General features: G+C 39.4%; 1 protein-coding gene across 2 annotated transcripts in view; it reads left to right on the top strand.

The window, feature by feature from the left end:
- Positions 1-20,885, top strand: part of LOC145214188 (uncharacterized) — a 39,241-nt gene that overhangs the window by 14,948 nt on the left and 3,408 nt on the right. Inside the window, exons 21-48 of one of the 2 annotated variants that reach the window (XM_080082677.1) lie at positions 677-763; positions 2,015-2,102; positions 2,942-3,141; positions 3,801-3,975; positions 4,471-4,638; positions 5,754-5,870; positions 6,569-6,673; positions 7,201-7,356; positions 8,069-8,176; positions 8,744-8,882; positions 9,007-9,067; positions 9,381-10,302; positions 10,516-10,583; positions 11,273-11,375; positions 11,802-11,912; positions 12,472-12,609; positions 13,113-13,235; positions 13,636-14,248; positions 15,098-15,197; positions 15,841-15,966; positions 16,609-16,674; positions 17,297-17,628; positions 18,713-18,788; positions 18,868-18,952; positions 19,395-19,501; positions 20,095-20,150; positions 20,417-20,526; positions 20,644-20,741. In XM_080082677.1, the coding sequence (XP_079938803.1) occupies positions 677-763; positions 2,015-2,102; positions 2,942-3,141; positions 3,801-3,975; positions 4,471-4,638; positions 5,754-5,870; positions 6,569-6,673; positions 7,201-7,356; positions 8,069-8,176; positions 8,744-8,882; positions 9,007-9,067; positions 9,381-10,302; positions 10,516-10,583; positions 11,273-11,375; positions 11,802-11,912; positions 12,472-12,609; positions 13,113-13,235; positions 13,636-14,248; positions 15,098-15,197; positions 15,841-15,966; positions 16,609-16,674; positions 17,297-17,628; positions 18,713-18,788; positions 18,868-18,952; positions 19,395-19,501; positions 20,095-20,150; positions 20,417-20,526; positions 20,644-20,741 (4,638 nt within the window). Of the gene's footprint in view, positions 1-676; positions 764-2,014; positions 2,103-2,941; positions 3,142-3,800; positions 3,976-4,470; positions 4,639-5,753; positions 5,871-6,568; positions 6,674-7,200; positions 7,357-8,068; positions 8,177-8,743; positions 8,883-9,006; positions 9,068-9,380; positions 10,303-10,515; positions 10,584-11,272; positions 11,376-11,798; positions 11,913-12,471; positions 12,610-13,112; positions 13,236-13,635; positions 14,249-15,097; positions 15,198-15,840; positions 15,967-16,608; positions 16,675-17,296; positions 17,629-18,712; positions 18,789-18,867; positions 18,953-19,394; positions 19,502-20,094; positions 20,151-20,416; positions 20,527-20,643; positions 20,742-20,885 lie in introns of both variants that reach the window. The other variant, XM_080082676.1, reaches the window with a different exon arrangement.

Here is a 20,885-nt window from a genome sequence, read left to right as displayed (position 1 = left end):
AGTTATAGATACAGCAAACCTTGGTTAACCCGGATCTTCGCCTAATTCGGACAAAACTTGAGGTACAAATGATTTGTAATGTGGTAAGGCTTATCGACATCGGTTAATCCAAATCTTCACCTAATCCGAACAAAAATGTTGGTCCAAATGGGTCGGATTAACCAAGGTTTACTCTTTGTACATAAATTTGCCAATTATCCTTTTTTTAGACTGTAATGTAAATGTTGTCGCACATATAGGAAAAATATACTCAAGAAGAGCGACGGGCAATCAGCGCCGGTGTAATCTTTTATTTTCAAAACAGAAACATTAAGTTTATAGAGCTCTATTGGCAATTGTAGTTTTATTCCGACGTCCTATACAGGTCGCCTTCATCAGGGTGAATAACACTCAATGCGACTAGTGCAGTGCACGATAAACAAAGGAAAAAAGAATTAAACGCAAGCACGTCACAACGCGCATTGAGTATTATTTACCCTGATGAAGGCGACCTGTATAGGACGTCGAAACGTCGGAATAAAACTACAATAGCCAGAAGAGCTCTTAAACTTGATATTATGCCTGGCAGCAATAGTTTACATTCTGCCTTATCCAAAAAGAATACAGTTTTAAGTTTCTGCCAAACGAACTAACACCTCCAGCTCCAAATAACTATCCATATTTTACCGATTTGCAGAAACACGAAAGAAAGAATCGTCGCGAAAAAACTACAAGTGAATCTTCGTCAAAAGACACTCCAAAAACGGGAGCGTCTAAAGATGAGGTGGGTGATATAAAATGTTTCAAGTCCTTTTTGAATTATCAACATGTTTTTGGGGGACAATTGCATGTACGAAGTACAGTAGGGAGAGTTGTAAGTCGGGTCGGGTTCAGGCTTAAGTTCCACTGCAATGGTGTTGATTCGGGCCTGACTTTACACATTTATTTGTGCCGCTGTTTCAACAACTTTCGGGCCTGTTTCGGGTTTAATGGTGAAAACAACGGCACAAATAGACGTAAAAATCGGCATGCTTTATACATTTAGAACAGCGGTTCTTAACCTTTTCTTGTCCACGCCCCCCTAAGGTGTTTGTCGGGCACTTCACGCCCCCCTAAAACAGGCAAAAAACGACAGTTTTTCCAACACATGCAGCAATGGAACCACCAGAAGTTGCCGTTGCCTATGTTGTAAACCAGGAATCGCCTAATTACGACCCGGGGGCGTTAATGATTGTGCAAACATTCATATAATACATTTCAGGGATAATTTTACCTGGTCTAACATGATAACAAGGCATGAGTATCATACAAAAGCAAAGAATAGTAATTGTGTGCGAACAATTGCTTTTTTTAGTTCCTTGTGGTAGAATAAACGTGCATTAGTTGGTTTTTGACACTTCTATAATTTTTATAATTTTACAATTAAACTGCGGCACAACCTGAATACAAATAAGATCGTGGGAAGACATGAACCCTTTGCGGTCTCGTCAAAATCGCCTCGCGTGTGGGAAAATGCTGCGTCTGGGCTTGTAACCCATGCGACTCTCGAGCGTGATTATTAAAATGATCCGGCCCGCAGGTAAAAAAAATTGGTGACCCCTGTTTTAAACTGACAAACTAAAAACTTTGCCACGTATGTCATTATTCAAAATTTGTGTTGCGCCAGGTATTGCGCCAGGTATTGCGCCAGGTAAAGTTGTGTTGCGCCAGGGTGCTCGCAAACAATACACTATTGTACACTTGCAAAATTAATTTTAGGGGGAGGTGAGTCCAAAGTTAAACAAATTTGTTTATTTACCGTTTGGCTCATGCCCCCCTTGGAAATGTCTGGCGCCCCCCTAGGGGGGCGTGCCCCCCTGGTTAAGCACCACTGATTTAGAACGTTTCACCAAATGCTTTTCACCATTATTTTCAATATTGAACTTATGAACAGATCCGTATTTCGGGTTGTTTTTCAGATTTTTTTTATATCATATTTGGGTCAGGTTTTGAACAACTTTTCTGGTGCTTATACGAGACTTTATGTACTTTTAAGGTGAAATTGGATGCACCGCAAAATACTGAGCCGCGATCTGCCAACGATAATGAAAAACTTTCAACAGAATCACCTTCAGCTAAACCAGGTAACCGATATTTGCTGTTTAAATGTCCGTAATTACGTTGTTGTAGTTTTTGAAAACTGGCGTCAACCAACACGAAACGCCTGTGAGCTATGTTTGTGCCTGGTTAAAATCTAAGGTATAAATGTAACTCTGTATAAATTGATTCAAAAACGGCTTACATTAGACCAAGGTTTAAATTAAGGTTAAAGAACATCAAGATATTCGGTTTTCGTGAACTAAAACCAATAGACATATAGTTCATTATATTTTTCATCCACCAAGCAACGAGCTATGTGATTCTATTGTGAAGTTGAAAGTGCAAGTAATGCATAAGACCAAGTACAAGTACTTCTGTTTGGATCTGCGAATTACGTTTGTTCGAAAGATATTACAAGCCTACGGTACTTAGGATATGTTCAAATAAGGTTTGTAGGCATCGGTGAAAGTGATTTCTCTTTCAATAGCAGAGGTCGGCAACCTTTTTTTTAATGCAGACCGCTTTCGAAACGGAAATTTTATCGCGGACCGGCCTACAAAAAACAACGAAGATTTAGCAATGAAAACGCCTAACATAGTTCATCAACCCCGGGATACATGGGCAAAATGTTGTAATTAAAGCATTAAACCTGAAAAAGTATACGACCGGTAACGAACTTGTCGGTGCCGGGCCGCGGACCTGCGGTTGCATACCACCGTTCTATAGTGTTTGAAACTTACATGGTTTGACGTGTCTTATGTGCCCGACATTATGTGATGGTTACTTTTATTGCCAGAAAAATACAAAAATTTACGCAAATTATTGTTGGTTAGTAACGTTGTCCAAATTTGTCAGTGCGCAACATTGTAATGCGTTTTTACAGCTGACAAATCGGAAATCAAAGCACCTGAGCAAGATGTGAAAAAATCAGATGCACTGAGCGACCATGATTCGTCCAAAGATCATTCCAACGTGGCTTCGACGACAATCCCTTCTGTTGCCAGACAACCGATCTCACTTCAACAGTCAGAAGATCACGATAGCAGCGCAACCTGCAGTGCTGATGAAGATGCAAATTCAGAGGTGAATAATGAAATTTCTTTTTTCAAATTTCTGTTGATAACTGTTACCAGATAGGACCGGGGGTCCCAAACTGGGGTCCGCGGTCCTTTAGAGGTCTGTGAGGCAATTTTGGGGGGTCCGCGAAAAGGTTCAAGTAATTCTATTATCTTATTTGGCGTCAGTTTGTGCCACTGAATAAGTTTAAATCAAAGTAGAATTGAGAATCGACTGTCTCCATGGTTAAGCTACAACCTTTATTGCATGACAACTAACAAAAATGCAATTGTTTGTCTGTGATGTCACAAGCTATCTTTGGATCATTGTTATGCGCAATTTTGCATAACTACCTAAAATCCTGCAATCAACTTTTGTTTTTCTGAAATACACATTCAGGCTTAAGGACCGCGAGCCCTCGATAAATGACAATGGATCACAAATGGATATAAATGACAAAAACGTTTGAGAACCACTGAGATAGCACATGACGTCCTATAAGACACGTTTACGTCACGAACCAAGATAAAATTTAACCTTTGTTGTGGGCCAACAAACTTTACCTCTTATATGCAAATGGTCCACAAACTGCTTGTAATGTAATTAACTTAAAGTTGGACAAAGTGTCATCGTTTTAAGGGGTAAAAAGCACAAACAACTTTAACATATCGAGCACACATTTACAGGGTCACTCGTGGAAGGGAAAGTCGAAATTACAGGGCCCGCAGGATGCGTTCGATTTGGATTTCAACGATTCGCCAGTGATCAACCTCGACAAGGCACGCCACTCGCTGACAGGTGCCACCACCGTTGTCACCAGCATGTCACCTGCCGTGACAGGCGCCACAAACGTCCAACCAGGTGACATATCTAAAATATTTGTCAGTTTTGTTTTGTTTTTTAATTTTTAGGGCTGAGAAAGCATAATGTCGCATTGTAACTAGCCATACAGCAGACAGTTGTGTGCAACCTTTATCACTGAACATGACAATACCGTGAGCCGCATCTTTATATAACATATGTAAAGAGTTTACCTTATTTTGTTGTATATCAAACACGCATATATTGAGTTAACAGGCTATCAGCTATGGGTGAATATTTCCAAGTGAATTTATCGATTGTTTTTAGATCGCTGACAAAAACGAAAAACTCCCACCCTAGCTATGCCATTAAAAATTTTAGCGGGTCACACTCTTTTTAAAACCCGTACATCTCTGCAGACCTTTATTCTAAGGACCTCAGATTGTACAGCCTTGGTTTGATTGCTGGATAACAAGCCCCTTTGCTGTGACTTTTGCTATGTTCTTGGCCGAAAACGTTTGTTTGTGGGTTGTTTACTAAATATTTTGTTTGTAGTTGTACTGAACATGCCTGGAAAACCGCTGTTAGAGATTCCCACTTCAATGACTTTAAATCGGCCCCAGTCGTTACCCCCACCTGGAGTTATGGTGCCCCCACCAGTGACTGGGGTAAGAGCAACTGCCCCTGCAGTCTCAGCGAAACACGGAACTATCATCACATCAGGTACATGAAAATAATTAGGGTTCAAAGTTTGCTTGAGTTTAAACTAAAAACGTATTTTTTGTAAAAACTGATTCGTTTGACGACACGCGAAGTCGTAAGCTACGCGTTTGAAATCAGAACACAAGTTTTAACAGGGTTCCCGCGGGTATGGAAAACCTGGAAAAGTTATGGAATTTAAATTTGTATTTTTAAGGCCTGGAAAACCAACTTTTGCAAAAGCCCTTGAAAAAGTATGGAATTTGGCGCCTAAAAATGCCAGATAGAGCTAGGGAATTTCAAATTACGTAACGTTTGCATATTCGTTGCAAGTATGGCAAATTTGCTACATATACCAAAGCCTCTTTACTAGTTTTACTATGGGAATTGCACGATTTGTTTCGGTTAAGGTTATGGGAATTTGTTTTGTTTTCTTAAAAAGTTTTGGAAAAGTCATGGAATTTATAAACGAAAATTGTGCGGGAACCCTGTTTTAACAGTGGTGCTACATAAAAGGATAGTTGTGTTTCATGATCATTTAGTTCTGTGTGATATAAGGGTTACCTTGAACATGGTTCCCAACCTGCCAATGAATTACTGACTTTTTGCCTCGGGTGGAAAAAACGATAATGGTTTAAAAATCACAATAGTTGAAGCGATTTTAGTCATAGGGTGGTTAGAAAGATTGTGTGGTGCACACGTTTTATGCTTTGCATTTGTGTCCGTAAAGATTCGAATCTTGCAAAAATAGCCTATTAGACCCACCGAATATTAGTACATCTCTAGTTTATACCAATGATAGAGATACAAAAAAAAACAAGTTTTCCACTTGAATTTGGTCAACCCATTTATCCTAAAAGCTGTTTTGTATGAATAAATTTAATGGGGGAACAAAGTTAACACAAACAAAATAAATACTATATGATGTATAATTGGCCAATAGTGTACTTAAATTTCTGTTCAGAATTAGTGCCAAATATCCAATTCTTTGCACTATTTTACCTGTTACATATCGCTCCTAATTAATTTGAACTTGGACGTTATTTGTTGTAACTTTGCTTGAACTGATATAATCGACACAGCTGGTTTGGCATGTTTTCTTCGATATTATTTTTTTGACTTGTTTTCTCTTCACGCAGTTGCTGACAACTCCCGGCCGAGTTCGACTCCGGCTGGAGCGGATCTGACTCGCGTCAACCCGTATCAACAAGTAATCAAAATACAAACTGCTCCGGGATCGAGTAAAGACCAGCCGAGTAAGTTGAACTTTTGACCTCGCAATGTACTTCGCATAAAAGTTTACGCCAAAACACAATATTTGATGCATGACGTGGCATATTTGTATGACGTCACACACCTGTATGACGTAACATCCTAATACGTTTTTATATTTTTTGACCACTAGTTTTTTTTCCTTTAAAGCAGCCAAACTTGACAATTACAGAAATAAGTATTAGGTGATTCTCGCGTAGATTTTGTTTATCATTACCTAATGCGAGCAGTTTAACATCTAGCACGTTGATGTTCGGGACTTTGCAAACCACAATTTTTTAGTTTAAATGAATTCCCACAATTTCCTGTGTATACATTGAGTAAAGCATAAACATTTGTCGAAACGTTTGGAAAATGAATTTGGATGTTGTATTTGGACCGTTATATTCGTCCTTAAAATAAACAGATCCGTGTATAGTGTTTCAAATTGAATATGTTTTTTTTCTTTTTTGTATTTTGCCTTTCTTGTCTAACATTGGTTTAAATGCCGAACGAAAAAGAAGAATACCTCGTTTTTACCAGAAAAAAAGTGATCAAAACCTAATTTACACTCATGACACATGTTGTATACTAAAACTTTTTACCCCAATTTAGCCATCGCTTTACACATAGGCACAAGAAATTATCAAAAAGGTTAAGTGTACCAAACTCCATGATTTATGTTGCTTTGTGTATTCAACAGGTTATATTGTCCACCCATCATCTACATCTGCTGGTACAGTTCTGCAAAGACACGTGGTACACACTACTGTTATTGATGACATCAGAAATTTAACATACCAACCTGGTAAGAGGTTTTTTACGTGTTTTGGATAGCTGTGTTCATTCTACAGCCGTAATTCTCAACCTTTCCGTGGTCGCGTACCACCCATGCTTGGAGAAAGGCTTTTTGAATTAGACCACTGTTGCATTCTGTATCTAAAATGTAGTGTAACGAAGAGGTCAGCACACTAATGCGCAATCTGTAACCGCTTGCTTTCCTTTAACCGATTAGTGCAGCGCAAAACATCATGTGGCACAATGTTTTGTAGATCGTGTTTTAGCTCTGACATTTAAAATTCAACACATTCAAATGAGCTTTTTGCACTTTTGTGTACGCGTGCCACAGGTTGGGAACCTCTGATCTACATTCTACAGAATCCGTTTTTGTGTAAAATTTGATTAAGTGCTTCTGAATCTCGTGCCCCGTCGCCTCCATAAGTACTTTCGAGTGACAACGTTATCATCTCACGACAGAAATATCTGATTTTATTCCACCAACTATTTCTAAGCAAACTGTTTATCAAAAACTCATAACCTTTCTCATCTTTACAGGCAAAATTTCGGTTCCACTAGTGACGGTGTCAAGTAGTGGTAAAACTTTTACCGTGCCTATGCCGGGCGTGATGGATTTAACTGCACCGAAAACCACTGCTACGAGCCAATCTTCTGCACAAAATACCGCAAGGACAGCTTCAGCATCACAGCCAGGTACTGAATTACTCAAACGTGGCAAATTTTTGATTGATTTGTTTGCCACAATAACTTGACTTTAAATCTGTCTTTGGAAAGAGATTTTGGCATACAGTAAAACATTGCTCCAATTTTCAATGCTTATATTGTTTGAAAAAGAGGTACCTGGGTCTCAAACAGGCCAAACCATAACGTTGTTCTTAGGGATGTGCCAAAACAATGTACATGCCCTTTAATTACGCGTTTTTCCACTATCTAATACATTTGAAAAATCATTCGTTTTTGTTCAGAGACACCCTTTAGAACGCTAGTTTCGTATGTTATCAGGGCATGAATATGCAAATTTAACGCTCGGGTCAGTTTTTGCAACTGCTCGACCGAGCACCGAGCATTAAAAACAGCGATGCTCGGTACCGAGTACTCGGGTTCTGGCTCAGCCAATCCCTAGTTGTTCTCTATTCTTTCGCTTCTGATTCGATTTAGCACCTAATAACATGTACTAACCTTATTTGTTACAAATCCATTTTAGGCTGCAATTTTTGAAATACCCATTTGTTTTTAAACCTCCAAAAGGCGCTAGTTTGCCTTAAAGTAAAAACTGGTTTCGGGGGTCTCTTTTATTGTTGCAAGCTCCATAAGGCACAAATTCAATGGTTTGTATACTTAATTGCATGTTCAGTGACATCTTGGCTGGTTTTAAGTTGTGGTTGACCTGATATTTTGATTACAGCAAGCAGCCAGCACCCTCTATCACATGCATCAACTATCACGATAGCTGGATCAATGCAGAAGGATTTTAGACCATCTGTTGTCACTATTCCTGACACCAAACACACAAGTAAGTCAAACTTTGGTCAATTTGATAATAAAAAGCCGTTTTAACAATACCATCCCAGCACACATATGTAGGTGATTATGTGATTAGGAAGACAGATAGGTGATTAAGAAAAAAGAATGTTTGCCTGAAAAAGTCTATTTTTACACCAATTATTAACGGCACAGTTATCAATAAATTTTTATGCTCTCCTTCCAAACTTCCTCATGGTTAACTCTTGAAATTTATAATTTAAAAAAAAAAAAAAGACTTTGCATGTGTGGGGAACCCATGAGTTTCTGCCTGTAGATACTACTAAGGTTATAAAAGTCGGCGGCTAACATGGGACCCAAGATAAAATAGGTGTAGAGAAAACGTTTCATAATAGGTTATATTGTGTGTGCAATGGCAATATGTGCTAAATAATCCTTCTATTTTTGGGTAAAGTTAACCAATGTGAAATCACAACACAAATGAGGTCTAATGTAAAGAAGCTCCTTTTATTTTGCCTTTAGTCCTAACCTAAACTCTCCCGTTTTCGCAAATGTAACCATAAAGCATTTTTGCATAACACATTCATTTTCTTGCCAGTTCCAGAACTTTCTTCCACATACCAGCGCACGTATAGCAGCAGCGATATTCGTTCCATGCAAGATAAATCAGCTGTTATCCCTGCAGCCCCAACGTCAGTGGCTGTGCCGGTTTCTGCACTGAGATTTGCATCAACCAGGTTAGCCGCGTAGATGTTTCATCAAATTTACACTGCAAAGCTGTGCATCAATAATGTGCTTAGTAACGACCAGCCACGTTTCCTCTTGTTTGTAAAATCAACACAATAATCTTGTTTTCAACAGAGGCAGTGTACCACAATCCCAATTCCGTCAATCACCCGCGGCGAGCACAGCCATTCAGCAGGTAGGACTTTAACTGTTGTAAAACACACAAAGCCAGTGTTGCCAAGCCAAATTCTTGAAAACCGCAACCCTGATTGTCAAACCAGGCCCAACATACGCTGCCCACCAAATTATACACATGTTTTTTCTGTCCATAACTGCTTGGTAAGACCCATGAATATCAAAATGCACGTAAAAAACAAAAAATGGCCTTTTTGCAACCCGCCATGAAAAAACGCAACCCGCAACTCGGTGTCAAAAACTAACCCAATTGGGCTGGAAAACCGCTACCCTAGCAAAACTGTCCATAACACTCTTAAATCTTTTTTAACTAGATTCTAGCGGTCAAACCAGGCGACATTAAGCACAGTGGAAAAGACGATAAAATTCCCCCTGGTCTTGGCGGCGTTCTTCAGGGACCCCATCGGACCGCCCCAAGGCCCCAATTTGGTTCTATAACCACCGGAACCCCTGTCGTCCAACCCACTCTGGCGTCCAGTTTAGCACCTACACCCACCATTCCTGGAGCAATCAGCAGCTTAGCTTACAGAGTATCATCTAGCAACCGTATGCCAGTAGTAACGCCTGCTACGAACCTTGTATCAATTCGTAGCGGCAAACCAGTGACTAAAAACCCTCTTCTGCACCCTACGGACGGACACGAAAAGCCAGCTCCCAAACCAGCCACTGCTCCGTCACAAATTCGCCACCTAATACCTCAAACAGTTCAAATGTCGACTTTGGGTGGCCAAGTACCTGGTAGACCGCAATTTATAGACGTTGCATCCCCGGCAAAAGGCGCCCCCCATTTACCCCACGGGGTGATATTACCCGGGCAACAGGCCCAGAATTTTTGGGGTTTGCACCCAGGCCGCCTACCACCGCAGGCATTATCGCAAAGTCCAATAGTAGCGCCTGTAAAGTCTGAGAAACCTCTCGAGTCGAGCACACAGTCCGCACAGAAGCAGGCAAAGCTAGAGGAGGTGGCTCGTGCCGAAGCATATCGCTACTATTTCCAACATGGTGCGCCTCTGCCTGAAATGTCGACGAAACGAAAGATCAGTGACGAACCTAGCCCGTCGTCGAAGCAGGTACAGCATGTCGTCCAACGATCGGCGACCCCGCCTCAAATGAAGTTGTCCGAACGGAAGGCCCCCTCCCGCGGCCCGGCGCCTGGAAAAGCAGAACACATTCCTAGGTATCCATCACCCATGCAGCAGCAACAGCAGCCGCCTCAAGAAAAACAACACAAAGAGGGTAAGACCTGATATTTCAGAAGCTTCAGATGGAATAACAGTAAACAACTAAAAACCATTCACGCCATTTTCCCACCTCTTGTTGAAACACAAAAGTGTAACTTGTATATGTACATAGATTGGAACTGTTAATTTTCATCCTAGCTGACACACCAGTTAATCCCACCATAGCTTCCTTTAGTCGTTAAATTTTAATGTTTTCGAACCTCTGCAGAAGTGAAGCGGCCGGATTCCACATCCCGTTACACTCCAGACCGAAAAAGTGTCGTCGAATCCCCACTGGTAAAAACTATTGTTAACACCTATGTACAATCACATATTTGGTAATGGAATCTGCCCAGTGGTCCCTAACATTGTAACACACATCACACAGAAGTTAACCCAGATTTCGATGATTTTAAACCTGTTTTTGCTTTGCTCTGACGTAGTTTCACCTTAATGGGTAACACCTAAAATAGCCTGACACTGTATCGAAAGACAAGATTTTGAATTAAAACCAAATTAATTCATAAAGTTATAAATTGAGATGTTTTATCAATTGCTTGTCCGATATGTAAGGGTGGAAACTACTGATGTTGTCAAGAAAAAAGATTTAAGTCCTAAGTCAGTGGTTGGTAACCTTTTTAGTTTTACCCCAAAAATTGCCAATCAAGGCGTCACGGAACAAAAAATATAATTACCCCCTTAAAAATGCCAAATTACCCCGTGTTGAAGGTACTTAACCCCATGTTAAAAAAAACTGCTGTTGTTTTGGGTCTGTCCTGATTAAAACTTGTTTAATTAAAAATCCAACCAAGGAGGTTGTGGTTAAAAAATTAAGCTAAAACAGGCTACAATCTTTGGTAAACTTTATTACAATATCGCTTTTTATCAGCTCAATGGCTGTGAAAAGCGAACGCATAAAGTCCTGGTCTACATTCAGCAACACCAGACATACGGAGACATTTTACAATTGACATGTTTTGCTCTAGAGCGCCGGTCAGCGGTCGATGTCCGCTCATTCTCTCGCTTCAACTCCGAGGAGTTTACCTGACCAAAGAACTGCTGCTGAGCTGCTTGCCACCCAAGTGCAGGGTAGGACAAATAAAAAAATAAAGTAATAAAGTGTTGGACCTTGTTTGAAACGTGCTAGACTCTTTCCTGCCTCTGTTCAAACGACTGGATTTGTCAACCCACTGTCTTTTAATATTTAAAAAAATGTTTTTCATTGTGTCAGCTGAACAATGCTGCCTCAGAGGGTATGAGGTATTTACCAGAGTTAAACAGACCTGATTTGTGCCTGGCTTCACACAAGGTTACACTTGTATTGCAATTTGAGCCTAAAGAAATCTAACTTTCGTGCCTCATTCGGGGCTTATATTTCTTATTTGTCGGTTTGGGTCGAGTTTCGGGCTTGTGCTTTCGGGTTCGGGCCCAAATTTTAGGCCCCTTGCAACTATGATCCAATATATATATCTACGTTGCCATCATTTCATACTGAGCAATTATTTTCTCCAGCAGGTCTCGACCCCCTTATGTTGGCCCAGATGCAGCTAAGGTATCCATTCCTTAAACCTACTGACGGAAATTTGAACCAAATTATGCAGCAGTATATGTTCCACCCATTTGCAGGTATAAAGCGATTTGGCCAATTCCTAAAAGCACCAGGTGTATGTTACCGGTCTTTTTATTTTTTCCGTTCAATTGAACTTACTTATTATTTCGTATTTCACACAAAATTGAGATCAATGTTTTTGTACACTTATTGGTCGACTTAGTTTTTATTAAGCTTTAGTTCTCTTGTTATTGGGTTGACTACATTTTTTGTGCTAAATACTTTGTGTATATTTTATGTTATGTACACAATCCTTTGTTTATACTGCGTTTATATAAAAGAATAATATGCTTACCTATAAGTTTTCGTCCCAAAATTTGAATCATACTTACTTCATCAAAGTTTAAAAAGAGCCTGCATCTCAAATACGGACATTTTATACCATAACTGAAATAAGTTTTTTCTTTCCATGGCAAAAAAATGTATATTGTAATTAAAATTTGTCACCTTACAGCTTTAGATAAATTTCACTAGGTAGTCAAATGGTGTGCATAATAAATCAGTAAATAGGATAGAATAGGTTGTCAAGATATATGAAAGCCACCTTTCTACGAAGTATATTTCGTTTACATTCAGGTTTTATCCCACCCTCTGCACATGTCAGATCTTTTTCCCCATCAGGCAACGAAAACCTAGAAAGTTCCCGCCACAATATGTTGTCACACGATTATGCAACTTCCCTACAGATGCGACATAATTCCTCGGCCGTTTCTGGTAATGTATTCATTATGTTGTGTATAACTGTGTTCATTTCAAAGCAGCATTTAGCAACCTTCACCTCTTTTAAGATTCTTCTTGAGTCTAAAAACACCAAAATAACTTCATACCTTATTAAAACCGTTTGTTGCAGCGGTTCCCAACCGGATAGAAATTCTCGTAAGAAACTTTAAAACTTGAGGGGAGGAATTTGCTTAATTTGTACATGTGATTTGTAAATGCACTCTGGGAATATGTCCTGTGAAGTGGTAAAATACACTATTTTAAATGGTTTAGCATCTACTGTGTAGTCTATTGGGGAGAAATTAAAATATCGTCGATAAACGTTGGGAACCACTGTTTTATTGTGTCATACAAATTTGTAAAAGTAAAACATCTAGGGTTTCGCTCACCAAAAACAATAGCCGATTTGAAAACAGTACACCTAAATCTTAGTTAATAATAAAAATGTTTGCAAGCAAGTCTGTGGTTATCTTCAAAACATGTTTTTTATGAATCAGCCGCAGCAGCAGCTCGGGGATCTCCCTTTCCCACGGCATCGCAAGCCACATCGGGTGCTCCACCTGTCATGGTTACATCTGCACTCAGTTCTGTTCACCCGCTAATGGTTCCACACCACCCTGGTAAGCTCTTTGTACAAGATGTTGGAATCCGTTTATTTATTCCAATGTAGAGACTGCGGATTGTAAAGTATTTTCCTTTACAGTTTGTGCTTCAATCAACGATTGAGGGCCGCCTATATTTTAATGTGATGCCGATGTTTTTGTATCTAATAAAAACCGCCCTCCATAAAAAAATGAGTTAATTTTTTTGTATCTATAAGTTACAGACAATAATTTCTTAACATGAAATAATGCGACTTATACTCGGATGCGGTTTACAATCGATTGAACACAGTATACGATGCCCCGGTTGGATTATTTGGTTTTTAACTTTAGCGCATTTTACCCATTTTACCCATTTTTTGACCCTTACCTGAACGTTTAAGAAACTTCCTTAATAGTTCACATATTTTTTGTGCAGGTTCTCCAGGCTCTGACCGTTTGACCTTTATACCCCAAATACCCAGCAGTTTACCAACCACCCATTCAACCCACCACACAAGAACCGTCAGTAACCCTGTCCGCAATACTCCATCAAAAAGTCCCTCTTCGCCCCATCGCTCTTCCACCCCACATCACGTCGCAAAACCCCCTTACCCCTCGCCGGGACCCCAGCTTTACCCCCACATACCCGAGATGTATCACCCAGGAGTCGAACGTCGCAAATCGTCAAGCCCCCATCGGACCCCTAGCACTGACCACCATACCCCTATCACCCAATCTGCTCTTGCGAACCAAATTGCCGCCCACGAGGCAAGAAGGACCCCGCCAGCCCCATACGGCACCCCACCGCCCCCTAGACAGCCCCAAAGCGCAGATCGAAACATTCCAGGAAGTCCTCATATGACCCAAAGGAGCAGTAGCAGCCCCCATTTGCCCCAGGGTCGGGTGATAAAACGGGACCCAGTACAGGAACAGCATCGTGTATCAGACAGGGAAATTCGTGCTAGTGATTTGCATTCGGGTCAACCTATCCAGGGAGACCGATTTCGAAGCGCATTGGTTGCACCACCGCAAGCCACACCTCAACAAAGGTATTCTGTTGTTTTGAATTGATTGGAAAAGGTGCTTTTCTAAATTGTGCTAGTATGAATGTTTTAGCTATTAGCCTAAGCGACCACAACGGCGGTTATGACGCAATGAAATACCTAAAGAGTGAATATTGTTGAGTAATTTGCCTGTAAACAAAATGTCGTCAAAACAATTCCTTGTGAAAACCTTTTTTTTCATTTCCAATTTTCGGTGTTGCATTGTTTGGGATGCATAGGAAAAAAGAATTGTTATACATAGCTTAGTTTTACGTCATCGGCCAGTGACGTCACCAGCAGTGGATAGTTGTGATTTTTGCCCAGAGCTGCAAGCTGGCCTGAACGCGAATTTGTGTGGAAACAAAACATTAATTTTGCGTTGGTTAAATTTCAACATAAATGAGGTCGAATGTGAATTCACGCCTAAATCAAGTCCGTTTTTCGGAAATTCTACTAGCACCATAACTCACGTCAGTCGCACATTTAGCTAATTTTCGATAGGTGGCGCAAAGAGTACAAATCCTATTGAAAACAGTATGTCTCCAAAATATGCTGACGGTTATTAGGTTTGAAGTTAGATATGATTATTAAAAATTCAATGAAACAAACTCTAAAATTTCCCTCCTGATGTTAAAATTTTTGAAACGTTACTTTACTGCTCTACCCTACCTCTCTTTAGCCGCTAAATAAATAATTCGGCTTGCGCCACCTATCAAAAAATAGCTAAATGTGCGGCTGACGTGAGATGGTGTTAGTAGCTCTACCGTTTTATTTATGCTTAAGCCCGAAAACCCGACTCATAACTCTGATTCAGCCAACTGGATGAATTTGCTAACTGTTACAATTTCCATGCAGGCTCGTTCAGGAAGGCATTGGCCAGTTTCCACAAGAACACAGAAGAAAAGAATCAAGCGAAGGCAGTGAAAAGAATTTGGCTGGGGCTTCAACAGACAGGGTGGGTAGTATTTTAAGCTGGTTTGTTGAAACATACAACTACATCCAGGATTATTGCTGTCTTTAAAGTTATTAGCTTCATTGGCCCACTTAATTTCCTTTTTAAAGTTTGCTAAGCATTATTATTATTTAAGCTCATTAAATTCTCTTCGTTTTATCCACCAAACCAGTTAATGGTTCTTAACCCTTGTGGACGAATTCCTCCTTAACAATACCAAACAGGTCATTTCCTCACCAATAGAATAAATAGTAGATGCTAAACCATACAAAGATTATTTAAAAATCGGTCTTTTATCAATTTCATAGGTTATTTTCCAGAACCTAATTGTCTATTTACAAACCACATTAAGAAATAAGTTTTCCTCTTCAGTATTTAAATTCATTCTGCTACATAGTTGTGTTTTAAATTAAAACGAACATTTTTACCAGTCCTGATATAGGCACCTGTCGCGTGTTCGGATCCGGAGACTAACGTAATCTAATCCTCGTAATTGGTGCATGAAGATTTTGGAAAACCTTTTTTTATGTAACGTTTCTTGCTTAGATTGCTATTGAATACAGCTACATTAACGCATCAGGATTAAATAATAACTCCAATGTCTTCTATTCTAACTGTCATAACCGTGCTTAACAATACATTTCAGCATGGTCGCCACGTGCAAACTGATTTGCGTTCGAAAGGGCGAACCAAAATGACCACAGCCCATCTGATCAATGCTATTATTGACCACAATATTAGGGAGGAGTACGATGTTGCGCAACCACCTACGGTAAGTTCTAGTTACTTATCACCTCAAAAATCGGGTTTTTATATTAGGGATGGGGCAAGCCGGGCCAGAACCCGAATACTCCGTTCCGAGCATCGCTATTTTTAATGCTCGGTGTTCGGCCGAGCAGTTGCACAAACTGAACCGAGTATTAAATTTGCATATTCACGCCCTGCTAACATGCGAAACTAGTGTTCGAAAGGGTATCCTAGAATAGAAATGACTTTTGTTTAAAAGCGTTAGATGGTGGAAGAACACGTACTTCTGGGGCCTGTACACTACAGCTTAATACGCCGCTAGTGACGTAAGGGACCTTAGAAAACTACAAAACTAGCGTGGAATTGGGAATGTTTGTGACGTCAGCATGCGCCGAGCGTACATTCTAATGCTCGCCTCGGTGTCTGACCAAACATAAAATTTGCAGTTGACCCATCCCTAGTTTTGAGCTTAAATTGTCCTTTTGCGCTAAGATTCCTTTTCTTAGTTCACTTTTTCGAGCCTTTTTTGGTGTTTCCGCTGTTTTTGAGAACAAACAAACAGTATGAGGTCAGGCCCCAATCAAGGCCATTTAGTTTAAACTCTAGCTTGTCCCGACTTACAACAATGCGACAGCATCTCTAACTGTATGTTCACCGTGTTTTGAAGGTGTCCAGACCTCATGACCCCAACCCTACCCACCAGAGACAATTCACCGGGCAACAGAGACTTGAGGTAAATAACAGTGTTTGTCATAAGGTACACCACAAGTTTTTGAAACCAATGTTATAGTAATAATACTGAACAGTATTAGACCACCCAACACACAGCATGATCATTGTGAACACTGTTTGTGAGAATAAATAACTGAGAATGGAAAATATTTTTGAAGTAACGGAATCAGTCAAAGTACTTACATAAAATATATATATATTTCGCCTAACTGGCATTTTCATTTCAACGCTGTAGAAGTATGTATATCCTAGTCATTGACTGATTCCGTTACTTGAAAAATATTTTCAATTCTCAGGAATTTTTATAATGTAGCAAATCTCTTGGTAAAAGTATCGGGTAAATTTTGTCAGCAAAAAATACAAAGTAAATTGCGTTTATTTTCAATAAATAATTACTTCCTTTGACCCGAGTTGAAACATGTTGATAGATATGAGAAGGTTTTTTACTAGCTAAAATAAAAAAACTATTAGCAATCGATATGTTTAGATTCAGATAGCTTGTATATGTATTTGGTAGTTATGCTTTTAACGGAGCTGCTCTTTTGGTGTCTAATATTCTGCGTAGCAAAAACAAATACAAGTTCCAACTGTTCTAAGTATAATGTAAACTCCATATTTTGCAGATGGAATACAGACAAGCCCAGCAACAACCGCCTGCTAGCAGAGGACAACCAGAGCCCCCAATTACCCACCCACAGCAACAACCATCTATAGCTCACCCCCAACAGCCCCATATTACCCACCCCCAGCAGACACCCATGACGACCCTGCCCCAAATTTCGCACCACCAGCAACCCCTAATGTCTCACACCCAACAGGCCCCCATGACACGACCCCTCCAGATTCCGATGTCGCACCCCCAACAGCAGCCCCCGACGACGACCCACCCACAACCAACTGGACTTGATTATATCCAGGAAACATCGCATGGAATTATATCAGACATGATTCGCAAGTAGGCTCATGTGTACAAACGACGTTTTTTTTTACTCATCGTCTTAGATCAGTGGTTCTCAACTGGTGGTCCATGATGACTTTTTGGGTGGTCCACAAGACGTTAATTATATTTTTTGTGTTAAATTGGAAATAGGCTAGTTGCATATAATTTTATGAACATTCTGTACGAAAAAGTTATTGTAAAATTGTTGTTATCTGTTATCTCTCCCTAAAATAAAATTCTGTATTGAAAAAATATATTTTAAGCAAATATGCTTGTTGTGGACGCATTTCTGATCCCTATTTAACAATGGACTGGTCCAAGATGTTTATTTAGTTGGACTGGTGGTCCATGGCCTGAAACGAGTTGAGAACCAATGTCTTAGATGTGTTTTTCTAATTGAGAAAATGCCTATAGAGCGTGGAACTGGATCGGTTGAATCTTCTTTATAAAGACCCTCAATATGTTGTTCACAATTTTTTTAAGCTGTGTTATAAAGCTTGTTACGCAAAAATTCTCTTTGAAGCCAATTGTGTCCATAAATGTATACTATTTAACGATGTGACGAACAAACACGCAATAGAATATTTTCTACTTTATTTCTAAACAACAATCATGTGTTTGATTGTTAAACATCCCAACACATTTTGCGTGGTTGTTCTAACCTACTTTCAAAGAGTTTAACAAAAAGTAAAATATTTTTTCTCTAAAAGAAAGCTGTTCATATGCTAGTCACAAAGTATAGAACATTTTCGAGCTGTAAATTCTAGAAATAAGATTCTGGCAATCATTTCCAATTCTATCGTATTTCTTGTAACGTTTTCCAAATTTATGTAGCTCCCTATTACTCCTAACAAACTGAAAGCTATTGGATGGCTACACTAGCCAATACACAGCCTATCTCTTGTCACACGCTGCACTGATGAGACTTTACAGGTCGAAACAGTATGCACTGTCTGCAGTTTTTTAAATTCGTCTTAATTAAGAAATCTAACGAATTTTAACCCAGAAATAAATGTTTTAAAACTTGTGGCATTTTTCGAGGTTGTAAGTTTTGTTAAGTTTACCTGTTCATTAACCAGAAGCATATTTCGCTTTTCAGAGATGCAAGAGACGCGCGAGAAACGAGAGAGGCTAACGAGAAGAAGGCAATGGAACAAAGACACCAAGAAGTAATGGTAAAGTTTGCCTAGAGATGTTTTTTCCACGTAACCCTGATCGTAAACTAACACAACATTTCTTCCATATTTTCTACAGAAGGCACAAGCTATGGCTGCTAGAGCTGGTGCTTTCCCCTCTTCTGAAACTGTCGAACAAGCTGCTGGAAAACTTGCGATGCAAAGTAAGATTGAATTTCAGTGTTTTAAAAGACCCGTAGTGACTAAAACTTGCATGCTCGATAAAACCCAAATATCCAACATCGTTAAAAGTTTAGTCTTTTCCAGTGCTGTGTCTATTTACAAAAAACAAATTCCTCCCCTAAAGTTTTGAAATTCCTCCACGGTTGGAAACCGCTGTTTTAGCAGGATGTAATTCCGAGTTTAGATTGGTTCAAATAAAGAAAATGAATCTCTCACCATTGTAACTCTAATCATATCCATGTCAATATTTCTATGCTAAAATGCCTATGACAGCATAAAAACATTGCTGATAAGTAAGCTGCAGACAATAATGCACGCTGTTTCAACCTATAAGGTGTGTTCAGTGGAGCTGGTACATTCGGTCGTTATCATTTGACAAGTCTTTAACAATTTACGGAATATGCATTTTTGTATCATCCCTAGACATATCAAGAAGCACAATGCTCATGCAACACCCACTTGCCCCACAAGCTTGCCAGAATCCTGGAACACCGTTAGAAACTCTCATTCGAACAGCTCTGCTAAGCGAGGTAACAATAATATTTTCCTAATCTTCGTTCAACAATCTTAAATGTGGTATAATAAACCTGGGTTAACCCGAATCTTCGCTTAATTCGTACAAAACTCTTTGTAGAAATAATTTGTGATGTGGTAATACTTTAACTATTCTACATTGGTTAATCCGGATCTTTGCCGCTCATATTTTTTGTCCAAACGGGTCCTGATTAACCGAGGTCTACTGAATATATGAAGGAATGTGTATAAATCTCGCTGAGAGAAGAGGTATATAGATTATTGCGTCACAAACGTTTATGTCACATAATGGTAAAAGTCTATAATTTGGACCCCGTAGAGATTTCATTTTAACACCGGATAAACTTTAATAAAAAAGCGATTGTCATGTAATATTAAACATATTCTGTTCAAAGACAGAACATTCAAAATTAAAAAATGACGATCAAATATTCCTCTAATTTTTGAATTTAGGACGTAAACTTACAATACACCTTTTAGACCCCTCTAATAAGAGTATGTGCGCATTTCAGGGAAACGAATTGCGAAAATAGTGGTGTAAAAGTAAAAAAAAGCCACATGTGTTTAATGCTGGAATTTATTTTTCCAGGGTTCGTCGCGAGGTGGCAGTCCTGCGCCGCAAGAATCCGTTGATCGATCACCGAGGTTTGTTTTAAACTTAGAGAATCGATTTGTTATACACGTGTGAGCTAGATACATAAGAAGCAGTAACATTTAGTAAACAGGTTAAAATAAAGCGGGAAATAACCAAAGCGATATATAGTCTAAAAAATGTTACAGGTTTTCAAAAAAAACATTGTACATTTAATAGGTTTGATGTGTTGAACATTTTTGTCTAACAATTCTCTTTGGGACTAGACTTTCTTCACCGTTTTAGTTATTTTTTTTTCAACTTTATCTTCCATTTTTAGACTTGATTCTAATTCCAGTCGATCTTCGCCGATTGTTCACGCTCCAGTGCTTTCGCCATCCAGCCGTAACAAGAGCGCTGAACCGAAACGAGCCGAAACCCCACAGTACAGTAAGTGAACCGAAACAAATTCTTTCTGCAATGCAAAACACTGTAGCTATCTACTGCTTATACACACAACTCAACTTTTTGAGGCGATTTTTTTTTCATTGATCTGATTTTTTTCAGACACCACAGCATCTGGTAGCGGTGGAGGACCTGCACCAATGTATATAAGCGCTCTAGCTTTCCGCGCAGGACAGCAAGGCTCTACATCGAATCAATCGGTAAAGACCCTCAGCATTAAACCAAATTTTTTGACACTATGTCTATGTGGACGTATGCTTATAATAGTAATGTAATTAATATGGTCATATTATGATTTATAGGGCCATAATATAATAAGGCATTGGTCAAAATTATATTTTAAT

This window comes from Phallusia mammillata, chromosome 2, assembly GCF_965637545.1.
Source record: "Phallusia mammillata chromosome 2, kaPhaMamm4.hap1.1, whole genome shotgun sequence".
NCBI classification, from domain to species: Eukaryota; Metazoa; Chordata; class Ascidiacea; order Phlebobranchia; family Ascidiidae; genus Phallusia; species Phallusia mammillata.
The sequence above is the reverse complement of the archived record's forward strand: the minus strand, read 5'-3'. Positions and strand labels throughout refer to the sequence as shown.